The 19,337-nt window shown below is 46.7% G+C and overlaps 1 protein-coding gene across 6 annotated transcripts in view; it reads right to left on the reverse strand.

Moving 5' to 3' along the window:
- Positions 1-19,337, reverse strand: part of LOC119974725 (elastin-like) — a 290,086-nt gene that overhangs the window by 56,246 nt on the left and 214,503 nt on the right. For all 6 annotated transcript variants that reach the window (XM_038813896.1, XM_038813894.1, XM_038813895.1 and 3 more), the window contains 7 exons: positions 16,546-16,581; positions 15,793-15,900; positions 13,996-14,031; positions 10,707-10,814; positions 8,644-8,679; positions 5,207-5,314; positions 3,042-3,077 (listed from right to left, as the gene is read on the reverse strand). In XM_038813896.1, the coding sequence (XP_038669824.1) occupies positions 3,042-3,077; positions 5,207-5,314; positions 8,644-8,679; positions 10,707-10,814; positions 13,996-14,031; positions 15,793-15,900; positions 16,546-16,581 (468 nt within the window). The remainder of the gene's footprint in view (positions 1-3,041; positions 3,078-5,206; positions 5,315-8,643; positions 8,680-10,706; positions 10,815-13,995; positions 14,032-15,792; positions 15,901-16,545; positions 16,582-19,337) is intronic.

Genomic DNA, 19,337 nt, shown 5'->3' on the forward strand with positions numbered 1-19,337 from the left:
TTCGCACATGAGATGGCTTCCGCCAGGACACTTGGTTTTCAGTTGCTGGTTTATTATCATTTTCCTTGGAGGAAATTGCTGTAGTTCAATGAAATAAGATCCTCTCGTATAAATAAGGTCCAGTAAATATAACACAAGGCACAAGTTGGGCAAGGGATCGTCATCAGACTCAGTCAGTCCCTCGAGCCTTAGCAGGGGGCAAATGGTGATGATCTGCTATGTTGTTGGCCCCTCAGTGGTCGACAGAGACGTTGGTTAGCACCTTGACCAATTAATTTAAAGAGCAGTTCCAGGCAATCATCTAGGATCTGGAGAAGGCAATGGAGGGGTCTTCGGCCCTCAATTCAAGCGGCCATGGCCAAAATGGACTGGCCGATAGAGATACAATGGGCGACGATACAGAAGGTGGGGGTGATGCTCTTCAGCCATAGTGATCGAGTTGTCTCCCTGGAGCCAGAGATGTTGGGCGACTAATAAAAACAGTTCTACTGAGAGATGTTGGGCGGGATTCTCTAATAATGGGGTTATGTTCCCACGCCGGCCTAAAAATCGGCCCCAACCACTCCGGTGTCAACGGCCCCTGAAATTGAGGAATTCTCCCCTTTCTAGGGGGCTATGTTGGTGCCAGAGTGGTACCCGCAGCTCCAGCGACCCCCTCCCCGGCGATTCTCCGAATCCCGATGGGCTGAGTGGACATCCAGATTTTGCCAGTCCCACTGGCGTGAGTTACTCACCTCAAGCATGGCAGGAACTGGCAGGTGAGTATGCAGGTGCAGCCATGGGGGGGGGGGGGGGGGGGGGTGATCCGACCCAGGGGAAGGCCCCCACAATGGCCTGGTCCGCGATCGGGGCCTACCAATTTGCGGGTGGGCTTGTTCCATGGGGAGACTTCTTTCCTCTGCACCGGGCCCCTGTAGGGCTCCGCAATATTGCCCGGGGGCCGGTGCGGAGAACCCCCGTGCATGTGCGGAAATACGCCAGCCGGTCCGCGCCTGCACGGCATCATGCTGGCCGTTCCAAGCATGCGCGAACTCGCGCCGTCCCTTCAGCGCCGGCTGGAGTGCCGCCAACCCCTCGGCCATCCACCTGGCCCCCAAAAGTTCAGAGAATTCCTTACTTTCGGGGGCTGCTGACACCGTACTGGTTGGCACCGGTGAAATGGGTCTAGATGGGAGCTGGCCGGAGTCCCCTCGTCCGGTTGATAATGTGGAATGTGAGGGGATTAAATGGCCCAGTGAAAAGGGCTCGGTTGTTTGTGCAGGTTTGAAGGTTTCCTCCAGGAGACCCATCTGAAAATCAAAGATCAAGGAAGATTGCGGAAGGGTTATGTGGGGCAGGAATATCACTTGGACTTTGATTGTAAGGCCTGGGTGCCGCTGTGTTGATCAATGAGAGGATGGCTTTTTCCATGGTTACTGGATTGGCAGACCCAGGTGGGAGCTACACTATCATCAGCGGGTCGCTGGCAGTTACGCCAGTGGTGTTGGGCACTGGTGTTGGTCAATGTGTATGTTCTGAACTGGGAAGACACAGCAATCATTAATAAGGTGCTGGCTTCTACCCCAGGCCATGATTCACATTAGTTAATAATGGGTCGGGGTCTTCAATTGTGTTTTGGATCTGAGATTGGATAGGTCGAGTCCCAAGATCCCAAGTCCCTGAGACCACCTGGGTGGTGCAGGGGTTATTAGTATTCATGGAACAATTGGTGGTGGGGGGGTGCAGACCCGTGGAGATTTATGTTTCCAAGGGATAAGGAGTTTTCTTTTTTTTTCCACATCCATCGGATTTACTCCCAGATTGACTTCTTCATGGTTGGCTGGTCTCTTTTCCCTGGGGTGAGGAGGGCTGGCTACTCGACAATCATCATGTCGGGGTGTGTTCTGCATTTTGTGGACTTGATGTTGGAGCCGGGCTTTTCTCATCAACTCTCATGGAGATTGGACACACGTTGTTCATGGATGAGGGATTTTGTGAGCGTGCGCCCTCTGCCATTGAGGTGTACATTGCATTCAATAGGGGTGAAGTGGTGTCGCTTTCTACGCTCTCGGAAGCTCTGAAGGGGTTCTTTAGGGGGGAGATATTCTCTTATGAAGTGCACAGGGATAAATCTGGGAAGGTGGAGAGGCAGAGACTGGTGGATGCCATTCTCGAGGTGGACCGTCCCTACTCGGTTGCCCCGACACCGGAGTTAAGGGTTGAAGAAAAAAAATTGCAAACGGATTTTGAGTTTTTGTCACTGTATTTGGCTTTTCTCATGGAGGGTGAGGGGCAAGCTTGGGGTGCGGGGGGTGGCAGTCCTCTTGTTGTTTGTGTTATAATGAAAATTTTGGTCTGAAAAAAAATCTTTAAATTATCCCAAACGTTTTTTCTTCAATGAAAAATGCAGGAGGTGCTGCATTACCGGAGATTTCACATTTTGAATGAAATGATAGAGGCCACTTTGCCTGTTTACGTGGATATGAAAGGTCCCAAGACATTATCCAAAAAAGAATGCGACACTCCGCGGCTTTCACCAGCACTAACATAAACTGAAGGCTGTTCAACATAAAGTTTGGAAAAAATTAAGATCACAATTCTTTTCATACAAATTTAGAGTGGTCAATTCTTTTTCTTGCAGTTAATGGTCAATTTAGCGTGGCCAATCCACCTACTTGCACATCTTTGGGTTGTGGGGGCGAAACCCACGCAAACACGGGGAGAATGTGCAAACTCCACACGGACAGTGACCCAGAGCCGGGATCAAACCTGGGACCTCAGTGCTGTGAGGCAGCAGGGCTAACCCACTGCACTACCGTGCTGCCCTGTGCAATGCAAAGTGAGCACTTCTGGACAATTGCCGCATAACGGCGATTCCAATTGGGATTCCCCAGCACACCTTGGGGGTACTCCTCAAATCAGACACCGGGGAGCCAGGAAATTACGGGCCTATGTTTATCAGAAAAATACCTTCTTCTTTGGCTTTATTCTATCTTCTTAGATATAATAATAATTTGACAGTTAAGCAGAACAATCAATATGTCAGAATTAGGAATATTTACCTCGATATTTAGCAGCTTTAGATGCAGCAGCTCCACCTGAAACAATAGAGAATCAACTGGTAATGATGCAAAGAAGACGGGCTGTATGCAGACTGTGTGATCAGAAACTTTCTGAAGATTAACAGCAACTCAGAATCCCTGAGTTATAATTTCACTGAATTTTTACATATTAAGAACAATTAATCAAATTGAGCAGACATTGACCTCTGAGTTTCATTGGGTGCGTGACGAGCTGCTTAAAATTTGAAACAAATAAGTTTTTTATAGGTTCTATCTTTGCCAAGTTTCTTTTACTATTTATCGAACAAGATTGATACTTGTGAAATCTCAGAATGTTCTAAGAGCTGTGGCTCTGCCTCAGGATACAATAGATGTTTTAAAGCATTGTTATTTGACTGCCCTGGATACTAACATGCGTGGGTTATATAGGCAGATGGAAGAGTTTCAGAGGGAAACCACAAACTCCAGGTTTCGCTGGATGCATCTTTTGTGTTTGTCAGATCTCCCCAGCTGCCAGGGAAACCAATGAGTCAGGACCAGTGATATGTAGGCACATGTGACAGTCAAATCCGATGGCACGGTTTTGCTTTTAAAAATAATCTTTATTGTCACAAGTAGGCTTACATTAACACTGCAATAAAGTTACTGTGAAAAGCCCCAAGTCGCCACATTCTGGCGCCTGTTTGGGTACACAGAGGGAGAATTCAGAATGTCCAAATGATCTAACAGCACATCTTTGGGGACTTGTGGAAGGAAACCAGAGCACCCAGAGGAAACCCACGCAGACACAGGGAGAACGTTCAGACTCCGCACAGACAGTGACCCAAGCTGGGAATCGAACCTGGGACCCTGTGAAGCAACAGTGCACTCTATTGCAGGAGGTTTGAATGAATGAAAATACTTCAAAAACTTCAACTTTAATACCTGCGTATTTGGTAGATTCAAATATGTAATTGCAACAATATAGAACATAGAACAGTACAGCACAGAACAGGCCCTTCGGCCCTCAATGTTGTGCCGAGCCATGATCACCCTACTCAAACCCACGTATCCACCCTATACCCGTAACCCAACAACCCCCCCCTTAACCTTACTTTTATTAGGACACTACGGGCAATTTAGCATGGCCAATCCACCTAACCCGCACATCTTTGGACTGTGGGAGGAAACCCACGTACACAGGGGGAGGACGTGCAGACTCCACACAGACAGTGACCCAGCCGGGAATCGAACCTGGACCCTGGAGCTGTGAAGCATTTATGCTAACCACCATGCTACCCTGCTGATATAAAGAGGGGAATGTCGAAACTCAGTCTAATGTGAACAAAGGATATGAAAACTCTAAACTCTTTTGGACTTGAATATACAAAAAATAAAATCAAGACTCCAGTAATTTATTATGGGAAGTTCTTAATTTCCTCATGATAACTTTTAAGCTCAGGACAAAATCAAAACTCTTAGTCAATTGATTGAGCATGATCAAGCTACAAACAATTGCAAATTGCGATGTTTGGATTGCAGTAAGTCAAATCAACAGATGCAAATATTTTTCACTTACGGGAGCCTTGGGGGTTGGCATAGTTACTGGCTCGCTGAACTATAAAAAAAACTTGAATTTGTTTTAATGCACCAGTGCAAAATTACATAGGGTTGATAAATTCCTGAGTACCACTGTACCTGATATCACCAGTTCTGTCATTTCAAATGTTATTCTGCTTCTCATTATACTGGCTTCTATATGTGAGCCCTTATCCATCTACGATGTTTATACAATTAATTTTAAATAAAAGAAATACCCCAGGAGTGAGATTCCCCAGCTATTCACAACTAGAACATGCCCTTTGGTCAAACTTTTCAACTGCAGCCCATCAACCTTCCCTTCCTGGATCCTTGATGAATTTTTCTTTTGCTTTTGTTGTTAATTTCACTCTGTGCCAGATGCCTCCATTTGCACATACTTGGGGTGAGACAGACTTTTTACAAAGATGGAAGAACGGAGAAAAAGGAAGAATATCAACCGAAGATGGCAAGCTGAAATACAGACACTTGAATAACAAGCTCAAAAGAGAAAAGCAATAGGCACGAGAACAAGGGCTGAAAGAAAGAAGCAGTGTGATATACGGAGCATAATGGAGGAAAATGTATTTTAAAAGAAAGCAAATTACCCATTCCGATGCCAGGCTGGACTCCTAATCCAGTGCCTAATCCAGCGCCAGGCTGCACACCGAATCCAGTGCCTAATCCAGCGCCAGGCTGCACACCTAATCCAAGAGCTATATTGAGAAAACAAGGACTTAATAGTTGGAAATAGTGAATCACTTTAAAAAAAAAAAAAAATTAGTGCAGATTTAGGATTTTTAGGCCAATTGTGGGCAACAGGGAAGTAATGTGAACCGAGAAATTCTGCTGCCTTTTTAACGCCAGACATTTATTTATTCTCCCGAACTTGACTTCCGGTGGTGTGATGAACATTCGCACATGAGATGGCTTCCGCCAGGATACTTGGTTTTCAGTCCTTTTTGCTGGTTTATTATCATTTTCTTTGGAGGAAATTGCTGTAGTTCAATGAAATAAGATCCTCTCGTGTGAATAAGGTCCAGTAAATATAACACAAGGCACAAGTTGGGCAAGGGATCGTCATCAATCTGTCCCTCGAGCCTTAGCAGGGGGCAAATGGCGATGATCTGCTATGTTATTGGCCCCTCAGTGGTCGACAGAGACGTTGGTTAGCACCTGGACCAATTAATTTAAAAAGCAGTGCCAGGCAATCATCTAGGATCTGGAGAATGCAATGGAGGGGTCTTCGGCCCTCAATTCAAGCGGCCATGGCCAAAAGGGACTGGCCGATAGAGATACAATGGGCGACGATACAGAAGGTGGGGGTGATGCTCTTCAGCCATAGTGATCGAATTGTCTCCCTGGAGCCAGAGATGTTGGGCGACTAATAAAAACAGTTCTACTGAGAGATGTTGGGCAGGATTCTCTAATAATGGGGTTATGTTCCCACGCCGGCCTAAAAATCGGCCCCAACCACTCCGGTGTCAACGGCCCCTGAAAGTGAGGAATTCTCCCCTTTCTCGGGGTCTATGTTGGTGCCGGAGTGGTACCCGCAGCTCCAGCGACCCCCTCTCCGGCGGTTCTCCGAATCCCAATGGGCTGAGTGGACGTCCAGATTTTGCCAGTCCCACCGGCATGAATTACTCACCTCAAGCATGGCAGGAACTGGCAGGAGAGTATGCAGGTGCAGCCATGGGGCGGGGGGGGGGGGGGGGGGGGGGGGGGGGGGGGGGATCCGACCCAGGGTGATGCCCCCACAATGGCCTGGTCCGCGATCGGGGCCTACCAATTTGCGGGTGGGCTTGTTCCATGGGGAGACTTCTTTCCTCTGCACCGGGCCCCTGTAGGGCTCCGTAGGGCCGGTGCGGAGAACCCCCGTGCATGTGCGGAAATACGGCAGCCGGTCCGCGCCTGCACGGCATCATGCCGGCCGTTCCGAGCATGCGCGAACTCGCGCCGTCCCTTCAGCGCCGGCTGGAGTGCCGCCAACCCCTCGGCCATCCACCTGGCCCCCAAAAGTTCAGAGAATTCCTCACTTTCGGGGGCTGGTGACACCGTACTGGTTGGCACCAATGAAATGGGTCTGGATGGGAGCAGGCCGGAGTCCCCTCATCCGGTTGATAATGTGGAATGTGAGGGGATTAAATGGCCCAGTGAAAAGGGCTCGGTTGTTTGTGCAGGTTTGAAGGTTTGAATGCTTCCTCCAGGAGACCCATCTGAAAATCAAAGATCAAGGAAGATTGCGGAAGGGTTATGTGGGGCAGGAATATCACTTGGACTTTGATTGTAAGGCCTGGGTGCCGCTGTGTTGATCAATGAGAGGATGGCTTTTTCCGTGGTTACTGGATTGGCAGACCAAGTTGGGAGGTACACTATCATTAGCGGGTCGCTGGTGTTGGGCAGTCGTGTTGGTCAATGTGTATGCTCTGAACTGGGAAGGCACAGCAATCATTAATAAGGTGCTGGCTTCTACTCCAGGCCATGATTCACATTAGTTAATAATGGGTTGGGGTCTTCAATTGTGTTTTGGATCTGAGATTGGATAGGTCGAGTCCCAAGATCCCAAGTCTCTGAGTCCACCTGGGTGGTGCAGGTGTTATTAGTATTCATGGAACAATTGGGGTTGGGAGGTGGGGGGGGGGGGGGGGGGGGGTGCAGACCCGTGGAGATTTATGTTTCCAAGGGATAAGGAGTTTTCTTTTTTTTTCCCCACATCCATCGGATTTACTCCCGGATTGACTTCTTCATGGTGGGTTGGTCTCTTTTCCCTGGGGTGAGGAGGGCTGGCTACTCGACAATCATCATGTCGGAGTGTGTTCTGCATTTTGTGGACTTGATGTTGGAGCCGGGCTTTTCTCATCAACTCTCATGGAGATTGGACACACGTTGTTCATGGATGAGGGATTTTGTGAGCGTGCGCCCTCTGCCATTGAGGTGTACATTGCATTCAATAGGGGTGAAGTGGTGTCGCTTTCTACGCTCTCGGAAGCTCTGAAGGGGTTCTTTAGGGGGGAGATATTCTCTTATGAAGTGCACAGGGATAAATCTGGGAAGGTGGAGAGGCAGAGACTGGTGGATGCCATTCTCGAGGTGGACCGCCCGTACTCGGTTGCCCCGACACTGGAGTTAATGGTTGAAGAAAAAAAATCGCAAACGGATTTTGAGTTGTTGTCTCTGTATTTTGCTTTTCTCATGGAGGGTGAGGGCAAGCTTGGGGGCGGGGGGGGGGGGGGGGGGGGGGGGTGCTGTCCTATTGTTGTTTGTGTTATAATGAAAATTTTGGTCTGAACAAAAATATTTTTTAATTATCCCAAATGTTTTTTCTTCAATGAAAAATGCAGGAGGTGCTGCATTACCAGAGATTTCACATTTTGGTTGAAATGATAGAGGCCACTTTGCCTGTTTACGTGGATATGAAAGGTCCCAAGACATTATCCAAAAAAGAATGCGACACTCCGCGGCTTTCACCAGCACTAACATAAACTGAAGGCTGTTTCACATAAAGTTTGGAAAAAAATTAAGATCACAATTCTTTTCTACAAATTTAGAGTGGTCAATTCCTTTTCTTGCAGTTAATGGTCAATTTAGCGTGGCCAATCCACCTACTTGCACATCTTTGGGTTGTGGGGGCGAAACCCACGCAAACACGGGGAGAACGTGCAAACTCCACACGGACAGTGACCCAGAGCCGGGATCAAACCTGGGACCTCGGTGCTATGAGGTAACAGGGCTAACCCACTGCACTACCGTGCTGCCCTGTGCAATGCAAAGTGCACCCCAGTCCAACGCCGGCATCTCCACATCAATGCAAAGTGAGCACTTCTGGACAATTGTTGCATAACGCCTTAGCTGGGAATTTCCAAGTGGGATACCCCAGCACACCTTGGGGGTATTCCTCAAATCAGACACCGGGGAGCCAGGAAATTACGGACCTATGTTTATCAGGAAAATACCTTCTTCTTTGGCTTTATTCTATCTTCTTGAATATAATAATAATTTGACAGTTAAGCAGAACAATCAATATGTCAGAATTAGGAATATTTACCTCGATATTTAGCAGCTTTTAATGCAGCAGCTCCACCTGAAACAATAGAGAATCAACTGGTAATGATGCAAAGAAGACGGGCTGTATGCAGACTATGTGATCAGAAACTTTCTGAAGATTAACAGCAACTCAGCATTCCTGAGTTATCATTTCACAGAATTTTTACATATTAAGGACAATTACTCAAATTGAGCGAACATTGACCTCTGAGTTTCATTGGGTACGTGACGAGCTCCTTAAAATTTGTAAGAAAGAATTTTTTAAAAGGTTCTATCTTTGCCAAGTTTCTTTTACTATTTATCGAACAAGATTGATACTTGTGAAATCTCAAAATGTTCCAAGAGCTGTGGCTCTGCCTCAGTATACAATAGATGTGTTAAAGCATTGTGATTCGACTGCCCTGGATACTAACATTCGTGGGTTATGTAGGCAGATGGAAGAGTTTCAGAGGGAAACCACAAACTCCAGGTTTTGCTGGATGCATCTTTTGTGTTTGTCAGATCTCCCCAGCTGCCAGGGAAACCAGTGAGTCAGGACCAGTGATATGTAGGCACATGTGACAGTCAAATCCGATGGCACGGTTTTGCTTTTTTAAATAATCTTTATTGTCACAAGTAGGCTTACATTAACACTGCAATAAAGTTACTGTGAAAAGCCCCTAGTCGCCACATTCTGGCGCCTGTCTGGGTACACAGAGGGAGAATTCATAATGTCCAGATTATCTAACAGCACATCTTTGGGGACTTGTGGAAGGAAACCGGAGCACCCAGAGGAAACCCACGCAGACACAGGGAGAATGTTCAGACTCCGCACAGACAGTGACCTAAGCTGGGAATCGAACCTGGGACCCTGTGAAGCAACAGTGCACTCCATTGCAGGAGGTTTGAATGAATGAAATTTCTTTCAAAACTTCAACTTTAATACCTGCGAATTTGGTAGATTCAAATATGTAATTGCAACAATATAAAGAGGGGAATGTCGAAACTCAGTCTAATGTGAACAAAGGATATGGAAACTCTAAACTCTGTTGGACTTGAATACAAAAAAAAATTCAAGACTCCAGTAATTTATTATGGGAAGTTCTTAATTTCCTCATGATAACTTTTAAGCTCAGTACAAAGTCAAAAGTCTTAGTCAATTGATTTAAAAAAAAATTTAGAGTACCGAATTCAGAGGCAATTTAGCATGGCCAATCAAACTAGCCTGCACATCTTTGGGTTGTAGGGGTGAAACCCATGCAAAACAGGGAGAATGTGCAAACTCCACCCGAATAGAGACCTAGAGCCGGGATCGAAACTGGGACATCAGCGCCGTGAGGCCACAGGGCTAACCCACTGCGCCACCGTGCTGCCCATCTTAGTCAATTGATTGAGCATGATCAAGCTACAAACAATTGCAAATTGGGATGTTTGGATTGCAGTAACTCAAATCAACAGATGCAAATATTTTTCACTTACGGGAGCCTGGGGGGTTGACAAAGTTACTGGCTCGCTGAACTACAAAAAAACTTGAATTTGTTTTAATGCACCAGTGCAAAATTACATAGGGTTGATAAATTCCGGAGTACCACTATACCTGATATCACCAGTTCTGTCATTTCAAATGTTATTCTGCTTCTCATTATACTGGGTTCTATATGTGAGCCTTTATCCATCTACGATGTTTATACAGTTAATTTTAAATAAAAGAAATACCCCAGGAGTGAGATTCCCCAGCTATTCACAACTAGAACATGCCCTTTGGTCAAACTTTTCAACTGCAGCCCATCAACCTTCCCTTCCTGGATCCTCGATGAATTTTTCTTTTGCTTTTGTTGTTAATTTCACTCTGTGCCAGATGCCTCCATTTGCACATAATTGGGATGAGACAGACTTTTTACAAAGATGGAAGAACGGAGAAAAAGGAAGAATATCAACCGAAGATGGCAAGCTGAAATACAGACACTTGAATAACAAGCTCAAAAGAGAAATGCAATAGGCACGAGAACAAGGGCTGAAAGAAAGAAGCAGTGTGATATACGGAGCATAATGGAGGAAAATGTATTTTAAAAGAAAGCAAATTACCCATTCCGATGCCAGGCTGGACTCCTAATCCAGTGCCTAATCCAGCGCCAGGCTGCACACCTAATCCAGTGCCTAATCCAGCGCCAGGCTGCACACCTAATCCAAGAGCTATATTGAGAAAACAAGAATTTAATAGTTGGAAATAGGAAATCACTTTTAAAAAAAAATAAAATTAGTGCAGATTTAGGATTTTTAGGCCAATTGTGGCCAACAGGGAAGTAATGTGAATCGAGAAATTCTGCTGCCTTTTTAAAACCAGACATTTATTTATTCTCCCGAACTTGACTTCCGGTGGTGTGATGAGCATTCGCACATGAAGTGGTTTCCGCCAGGATACTTGGTTTTCAGTCCTTTTTGCTGGTTTATTATCATTTTCCTTGGAGGAAATTGCTGTAGTTCAATGAAATAAGATCCTCTCGGATGAATAAGGTCCAGTAAATATAACACAAGGCACAAGTTGGACAAGGGATCGTCATCAGACTCAGTCTGTCCCTCGAGCCTTAGCAGGGGGCAAATGGCGATGATCTGCTATGTTTTTGGCCCCTCAGTGGTCGACGGAGACGTTGGTTAGCACCTTGACCAATTAATTTAAAAAGCAGTGCCAGGCAATCGCCTACGATCTGGAGAAGGCGATGGAGGGGTCTTCAGACCCCAATTCAAGCAGCCATGGCCAAAATGGACTGGTGGATAGAGATAACACAGGCGACAATACAGAAGGTGGGGGTGACGCCCTCCAGCCATAGTGATCGGATTGTCTCCCTGGAGAAAGAGATGTTGGGCGGGATTCTCTAATAATGGGGCTATGTTCCCATGCCGGCGTGAAAACTGACCCCAAACACTCCGGCGTCAACATCCCCTGAAAGTGAGGAATTCTCCCATTTCTAGGGGGCTATGGTTGGCGCTTGGGCTATCCCCACAGTTTCAGCGGCCCCCTCCACGGCGATTCTCTGAGCCCCGATGGGCTGAGCGGCCATCCAGTTTTGGCCAGTCCCGCCGGCGTGAATTACTCACCTCACGCATGGCGGGACCTTGCAGGTGAGTATGCAGGGGCGGCCATTGGGGGTGGGGGGGATCCGACCCAGGGGGATTTGCAGCCGGGCTTGTTCCATGGGGGGACTTCTTTCCTCTGCACCGGGCCCCTGTAGGGCTCCGCCATATTGTTCAGGGGCCGGTGCGGAGAAGAGAACCCCCGTGCATGCGTGGAAATATGCCAGCCGTTCCACACATGCGCGAACTCACGCCGTCCCTTTGGCGCCGGCTGATGTGTCGCCAACCCCATGGCCATCCACCTAGCCCCCGAAAGTTCGGAGAATTCCTTACTTTCGGGGGCTGGTGACACTGTACTGGTTGGCACTGGTTTTCCCGCGGGCGTGGGGATTTAGTCCCCATAAGGGAAATGGGTCTGGATGGGGAGCTGGTCGGATCCCCCCGTCCAGTTGATAATGTGGAATGTGAGGGGGTTAAATGGCCCAGTAAAAAGGGCTCGGGTGTTTGTGCATCTTGGAAATTTGAAGGTGGATGTCGTTTTCTTCCAGGAGACCCATCTGAAAATCAAAGATCAAAGAAGATTGCAGAAGGGTTATGTGGGGTAGGAATATCACTTGGACTTTGATTGTAAGGCCTGGGTGCCGCTGTGTTGATCAATGAGAGGATGGCTTTTTCCATGGTTACTGGATTGGCAGATCAAGGTGGGAGCTACACTATCATCAGCGGGTCGCAGGCGGTTACGCCAGTGGTGTTGGGCACTGGTGTTGGTCAATGTGTATGCTCTGAACTGGGAAGACACAGCAATCATTAATAGGGTGCTGGCTTCTACCCCAGGCCATGATTCACATTAGTTAATAATGGGTTGGGGTCTTCAATTGTGTTTTTGATCTGAGATTGGATAGGTCGAGTCCCAAGATCCCAAGTCTCTGAGTCCACCTGGGTGGTGAAGGGGTTATTGGTATTCATGGAACAGATTGGGGGGGTGGTGGGGGTGAGATGGGGGGTGCAGACCCGTGGAGATTTATGTTTCCAAGGGATAAGGAGCTTTCTTTTTTTTTCCACATCCATCGGATTTACTCCCGGATTGACTTCTTCCTGGTGGGTTGGTCTCTTTTCCCTGGGGTGAGGAGGACTGGTTACTCAACAATCATTACGTCGGAGTATGCTCTGCATTTTGTGGACTTGATGTTGGAGTCGAGCTTTTCTCATCAACTCACATGGAGATTGGACACAGCGATGTTCATGGATAAGTGATTTTGTGAGCGTGCGTCCTCTGCCATTGGGGTGTACGTTGCATTCAATAGGAGTGAAGTGGTGTCGCTTTCTATGCTCTGGGAAGCCCTGAAGGGGGTCATTAAGGGGGAGATATTCTCTTATGAGGTGCATAGGGATAAATCTGGGAAGGTGGAGAGGCAGAGACTGGTGGATGCCATTCTCGAGGTGGACCGCCCGTACTCGGTTGCCCCGACACCGGAGTTAATGGTGGAAGAAAAAAATTGCAAACGGATTTTGAGTTGTTGTCTCTGTATTTTATTTAAGGTTTGGCTTTTCTTATGGAGGGTGAGGGCGAGCTTGGGGGGGGATGTTGTATTGTTGTTTGTATTATAATGAAAATTTTGGTCTGAACAAATATATTTTTAAATTATCTTTTTTTTTCAATGAAAAATGGAGGAGGTGCTGCATTACCAAAGATTCCACGTTTTGGATGAAATGATAGAGGCCACTTTGCCTATTTACGTGGATATGAAAGGTCCAATGACATTATCCAAAAAAGAATGAAGGCTGTTCAACATAAAGTTTGTAAAAAAATTCAGATCACAATTCTTTTCATACAAATTTAGAGTGGTCAATTATTTTTCTTCCAGTTAATGGTCAATTTAGCGTGGCTAATCCAGCTACTCTACACACCTTTGCGTTGTGGGGTTGAGACCTACGCAGACACGGAGAGAATGTGTAAACTCCACACGGACAGTGACCCGGGTCCTCGGTGCCACGAGGCAGCAGTGCTAACCACTGTACCACCGTGCCACCCTGAGATCACAACAATAAAAGTTGAAACCCTGTTAATGAATGCTCCTGATGTTTTCTGCCTCATGTTAGTGGTTGAGTCAGATCATTTGGCTGATGTGATGCTCCAAGAATTAGCGAAGTGTAGGCCACTAATATGAAAATGCTTCTCACGTATAGTCATTACATATAACAGGAAAATTCCCATCTCTTTAACATGATGTTGGCTTTTTTGTTTCTCAAAGATAATAATTTGACAGTTAGATAGACCAGTGAATATGTCAGTAGTATGTACCTCTATATTTAGCAGCTTTAGATGCAGCAGCTCCACCTGTAATGATAGAGAATTGACAGATAATGATTCAGCTCAGACCTTGTATACAGGATGAATTCTGAAAGTTACAGCAACATAGCATTCCTGAGGAATAGTTTTTGGATGCTTTCATCATTGACCTAAATTGTTTAAATTGAGCCGAGGTTGACTTTGAAATTCCATTTATTGCATGAATGGCCAACCAAATTATTTCTGGCAATTTGTTTGAAATTTTCATAACTAGTTTAACGCTTTTTGAACTCTCAAAATATCCCAAGAAACCAAAATATCCCAAGTCATGTCGTGAGTGTGCTGTATTTTTAATCCCAAACAGGATTTTCCTAAATATTGTAAGAGCTGCTTTTTTAATGCTTTGTGAGCAGCAAAGGTCCCTCACACCCTTCTTGATATTCTTGCTTGACCAATAGAACTTGCTGATGCGTTTCACTAAAAGTGATGACACTGGAACTATTTTGGGTACTCATCTGCCCTCAAGTCTGTCAGATGTCACATCATTGAGCATTGTAAGCAAGCCCCATTCACAAGAACCATCTGGTGTAAGTGGTAGGGACTGATGAACATGCTGTAATTGACTAAAGCTTGCGTTAACTATAATATGCCCTGGTCTCTTTGGTCTTAAATGCATGCGGGTTAAGTGCCACAGATATTCACTGCAGCATCGAATTCCACATTCAAATCACTCTCTGGGTAATAATGTTTCTCGTGAATTCCCTATTGGATGAACACTAACATGTTCGCTGCTGTCGAGGGCAACAATGGCATTGAGGAGCCGATTTACACTGGAACCAGGAGCATCTGATACCAAGAAATGGTCTCTGGGAGCCTTGCTCATGGTCTACCCTCATCCCCATCATTCTCAGACCTGAAATGCTCAAGTTTGGCCAGTTCTACCTACACTTACCCTGATTTACCTCAAGATGTTCCAAAGCTGGCCGAAAGCCTGCTTAGAGGTGCGGATCTAAGTAAATCAGGTGGAGTATCAAAACACCCCAAAAACACAACAGCAACACTGACACAGCTCACCATCCCATTCAACCTGCCTCAACACAGATCACTCCCTGACAGAGCAGACCTACCCCCATGACACCTACTCCCAAGAGAGCTCATCTCCCCCACTGATATGGCTCAACCCTTCCTAACGCAGCTCACTTCTCTATCAACACAGCTCATCTCACTCCTGCCCACAACCCTCCATCCCCAGCTGCCGGGGAAATCAATGAGTCAAAATCAGTGATATCCTTAGAATCCCTACAGTACAGGAGGGCATTTGGCCCAATGAGTCTGCACCGACCCTCTGAAAGAGCACCCTACCAAGGCCCATGCCCTACCCTATTCCTGTAATCCCACCGAACCTTTTGAACACGAAGGGGCAAATTTAGCTTGGCCAATCCACCTACCTGCACATCTTTGGACTGTGGGAGGAAACTGGAGAACCCGAAGGAAACTCACCCAGACACGGAGAGAAAGTGCAAACTCCACACAGTCACCAAGGTCAGAATCAAATCCGGGACTCTGGTGCTGTGAGGCAGCAGTGCTAACCACTGTGCCACTAAGCCACCCTCGCAATATAATGCAATAGGCATTCTAAAGTGCCAGCCCAAAGAGAGCCTTTCAAACTGATGATCTAAAGAATGAGAGGAATCACTGATGATGGCCTGGGTGGGCACTTCCATTTGCTCAGAATTGGGATGAGACAGACTTATACGTTTGTGAAAGAGTTTAATGGAGAAAAATATATTTCAAAAGACAGTAATTTACCCAATCCAAAGCCAGGCTGGACACCTATTCCTGTGCCAGGTTGGATCCCTAATCCAGTGCCTGGCTGCACACCTAGTCCAACTCCAGGCTGCCCGCCCAAGCCAAGACCTTTATTGTGAGAACAACAATTTAATAATCAGAAATAATGAATCACTTAACAAAATTAGTGCAAATTTAAGAATTTATGGTCAATTGTGACTAACGATGAAATGATGGGCAGTATTCTCCCCCCTAAAAATAACTGTCATTTCGGGTGTGGAGACCAGCCATGATTCCCGCCGGCTTCGCACTGCACCAGTGACCGGGGAGGTGCTGGGGACACAGAGGGAAAGATTACCCGCAGCCGGGAGAATCCAGCTTGAAACTGTCCCGGAATATTTAAATTATGATTTAAATATGGCCATCAGGTTCACACCCAGCGAGTGTGTGAACCAGAAAACGGCAGCTCAGCAGGCCGTGGGGAACGTGTACTGTTTGGCGCCTGCCGCCCGTTTCGGGGCTTTCCTGCTGTTCTCCCAACATGGCAGGAATTGTGTCAGGAACAAGGTGGCCAGAGATTCGCCCGCAATATGAAACAAAGGAATCTTGCCGCCTTTTTAATTTCAGACAATCATTTCAACACTTAAGCTGAACAGTTAACCTCCCTAAGAATTTTTCTTCTATGAAAGATGGAGGAAGTGCTCCATTGCTGGAGGCATCATCTTTTTAATGAGATGATAGAGCAGGGAATATGTCAGTAGAAAGTAGATTTACCTCCATATTTAGCAGCTTTAGATGCAGCAGCTCCACCTGAAATGATAGAGAATTGACAGACAGTGATACAGCCATGGCCGTCTATATACAGGTATGAAAAGATGCACTCTGAAGATTACAGCAACATCGCATTCATAAGAAATAGGCTTTCTGAAATCATACACATTCAACAAATTGCACAAATCAAGCCAATGTTGGCCTCTGCATTCAATGAAGTGAACACCCAACGACAGAAACATTGTGACAGAATTTCAGAAGAGGTTTTGACTGGCTTTGGCAAATTTGTTTAATGTTTCTTTGAACTCGATTAACACTTGTGAACATTCATAATATCCCAAGTGGAACTAAGCATTTCATTAAAAGTGAACACAGTAAGAAGTCTTACAACACCGGGTTAAAGTCCAACAGGTTAGTTTCAAATCACTAGCTTTCGGAGCACTGCTCCTTCCTCATGGCTGACCTGATTAACCCTCACCTCCACTTACCCGCCTTAACCCCAGAACTCTTGATTCCCATACTAAATAAACATCTATCTATCTCAGTCTTGAACATACTCGACGGCCCAGGCTCTGCAGCCCACTGTGCTAAAGAATTCCAAAGATTCACCACCCCCTGAGAGAAGAGATTCCTCCTCATCTCCGTCTTAAATGGAAGCCCTTTACTTTGAAATTATGTCCGCTAGTCTTAGACTCTCCCACCAGAGGAAATATCTTCTCAGCATCTATCCTGTCAAGCCCCTTGAGGATCCCATGGGCATAATCGAATGGCTACGCTGCACCCGAAAAGCAGCACGCTGTGGAGCAACGTAGCCGGTAGACGCTGGGAGACCCTGCTCCCGAGATCTACCAGGCTTGCAACGCCTCACGAGATCAAATCTGCATATTAAAGTGAGACAGCTGCTCTAACTCTAATATGCAGTTTCATGCGGCACTCGAGACGTTGGAATCAATCCCATTCGCCTCGGAGACCTCAGGTGAGCACCATTCAATACTGGTCTCCACAAATGGGGACCAGACGGAACGGCACTTGTGGGGGCCTACCAGGGGCATGGAGGCCCCCAGGTGCATGCCCGTTGGGCATGGTGGCACCCTGGCACTGCCAGCCTGGCATACCAGCAGTGCCAGCCTAGTGCCCTGGCAGTGCCACCTGGGTGCCAGCCTAGCAGTGCCAAGGTGCGCAGGTGGCACTGCAAGCTGACAGGGGCACTGCCAGGGTACCAGGGTGACACTTTCAAGTTGCCAAGCTAACATTTTCTGGGTGGTGGCGATCGGGTCTGCGTGCCCTGTGTGGATGTTGGGGGGGATGCCGGCGTGCCAGTCTACCCCCTCATAGTGAGTTGGGGCTCAGGGGGAGTCGGGTGTCGGGCCTCGGAGATCAGTTTACCATGTAAAAATGGCTCCTGATCACTTGCTAGACTGAGGAGTTCCGGCGAGTGGAACTCCTCAGTGCAGAAAACAGGGCTCTGTTTGACCTCGGCAGAACATCACCCGCTTAGTACCCCTATCTAACCCAAGTGACATTTGAGAGCATTGTGTTTCTCGGCACTGACAGAGTCGGAAAACACACGGCTAAAGACACTCGCGATTCAACTTTGTTCCCATTTTGTTAAATCGTGCCCTATATGTCTCAATAAGGTTGCTTCTCATTCTTCTCAACTCCAATGAGCTTAGGCCCAATCCACTTTTCCCTCCATACCTGGGATCAACCTACTGAACCTGTCTGGACTGCATCCAATGCCAGCATATATTTCCTTAGATAAGGGGAACAAAGCTGTTCACAATATTCCAGGTGTGGTTTAACTAGTCCCTTGTATAGTTTCAGCCGGACTTCCCAAATTTACACTCCAATCCCCTTGAAATAAAGGGCAACACTCCGTTTGCCTTCTCAATTACCTGCTGAACTGCACGAGGACCCTCAAATCCCTCTGTGCTGCAGTTTTCTGTAATCTTTCTCCATTTAAATAATATTCAGCTCCTTTATTCTTCCTAGTAAAGGGCATAACTTCGTATTTTTCCACATTTTATTCAGTATGCCAAGTTTTGCCCACTCACCTAATCTGTCTATATGCCTCTGTAGACTCTGGGCGCAATTCTCCCATCGGGAGACTAAGTCCCGATGATTCTCCCACCCGGCGTGGGGAGGGGGAGAATTCTGCCCTCTTTGTGTCAAGCTCACCATTTGCCTTCCCACCTATTTTGTGTTATCCGGAAACTTGACAAGAGTACACTTACTTTCCTAATCCAAGTCATTGACATATATTGCAAACAACTGTGGTGCCAGTACAGATCCCTGTGGCACTCCATTAGTTACAGGTTGCCATCCTGAAAATGCCCCTCTTGTCCCAGCTCTCTGTCTTCTATCCTCTGTTCATGCTAATATACTACCTCAGAAACCATGGGGTCTTAGTTTATTAAGTAGCTGTTGGTGTGGTACCTAATCTAACACTTTTTGGAACTCCAAGTATATTCCATCTACTGGTTCCTTCTCATCTATCCTCCTCATTACCACCTCAAAGAATTTGAATACATTTTCCTTTCATGAAGCCATGCTGACTCTGCCTGATTATATTATGAATTTGTAAAGGCTCTGTGATTACATTGTTTATAATGGACTTGAAGGTTTTCCCAATGACAGATGTTAGGCTAACTGGACTATAGTTCCTTGTTTTTTGTCTCCCTCCTTTTTTGAATAAAGGGGCGGAATTCTCTTGACCCCCCGCTTTGGCGGGGGCGGGAATCGTGCCGCACCAGTCGGTGGCCACTGGCAGTGGCCCCCCCCGGTGATTCTGCGGC

The sequence above is a fragment of the Scyliorhinus canicula genome, chromosome 12 (assembly GCF_902713615.1).
Source record: "Scyliorhinus canicula chromosome 12, sScyCan1.1, whole genome shotgun sequence".
Lineage (NCBI taxonomy): Eukaryota > Metazoa > Chordata > Chondrichthyes > Carcharhiniformes > Scyliorhinidae > Scyliorhinus > Scyliorhinus canicula.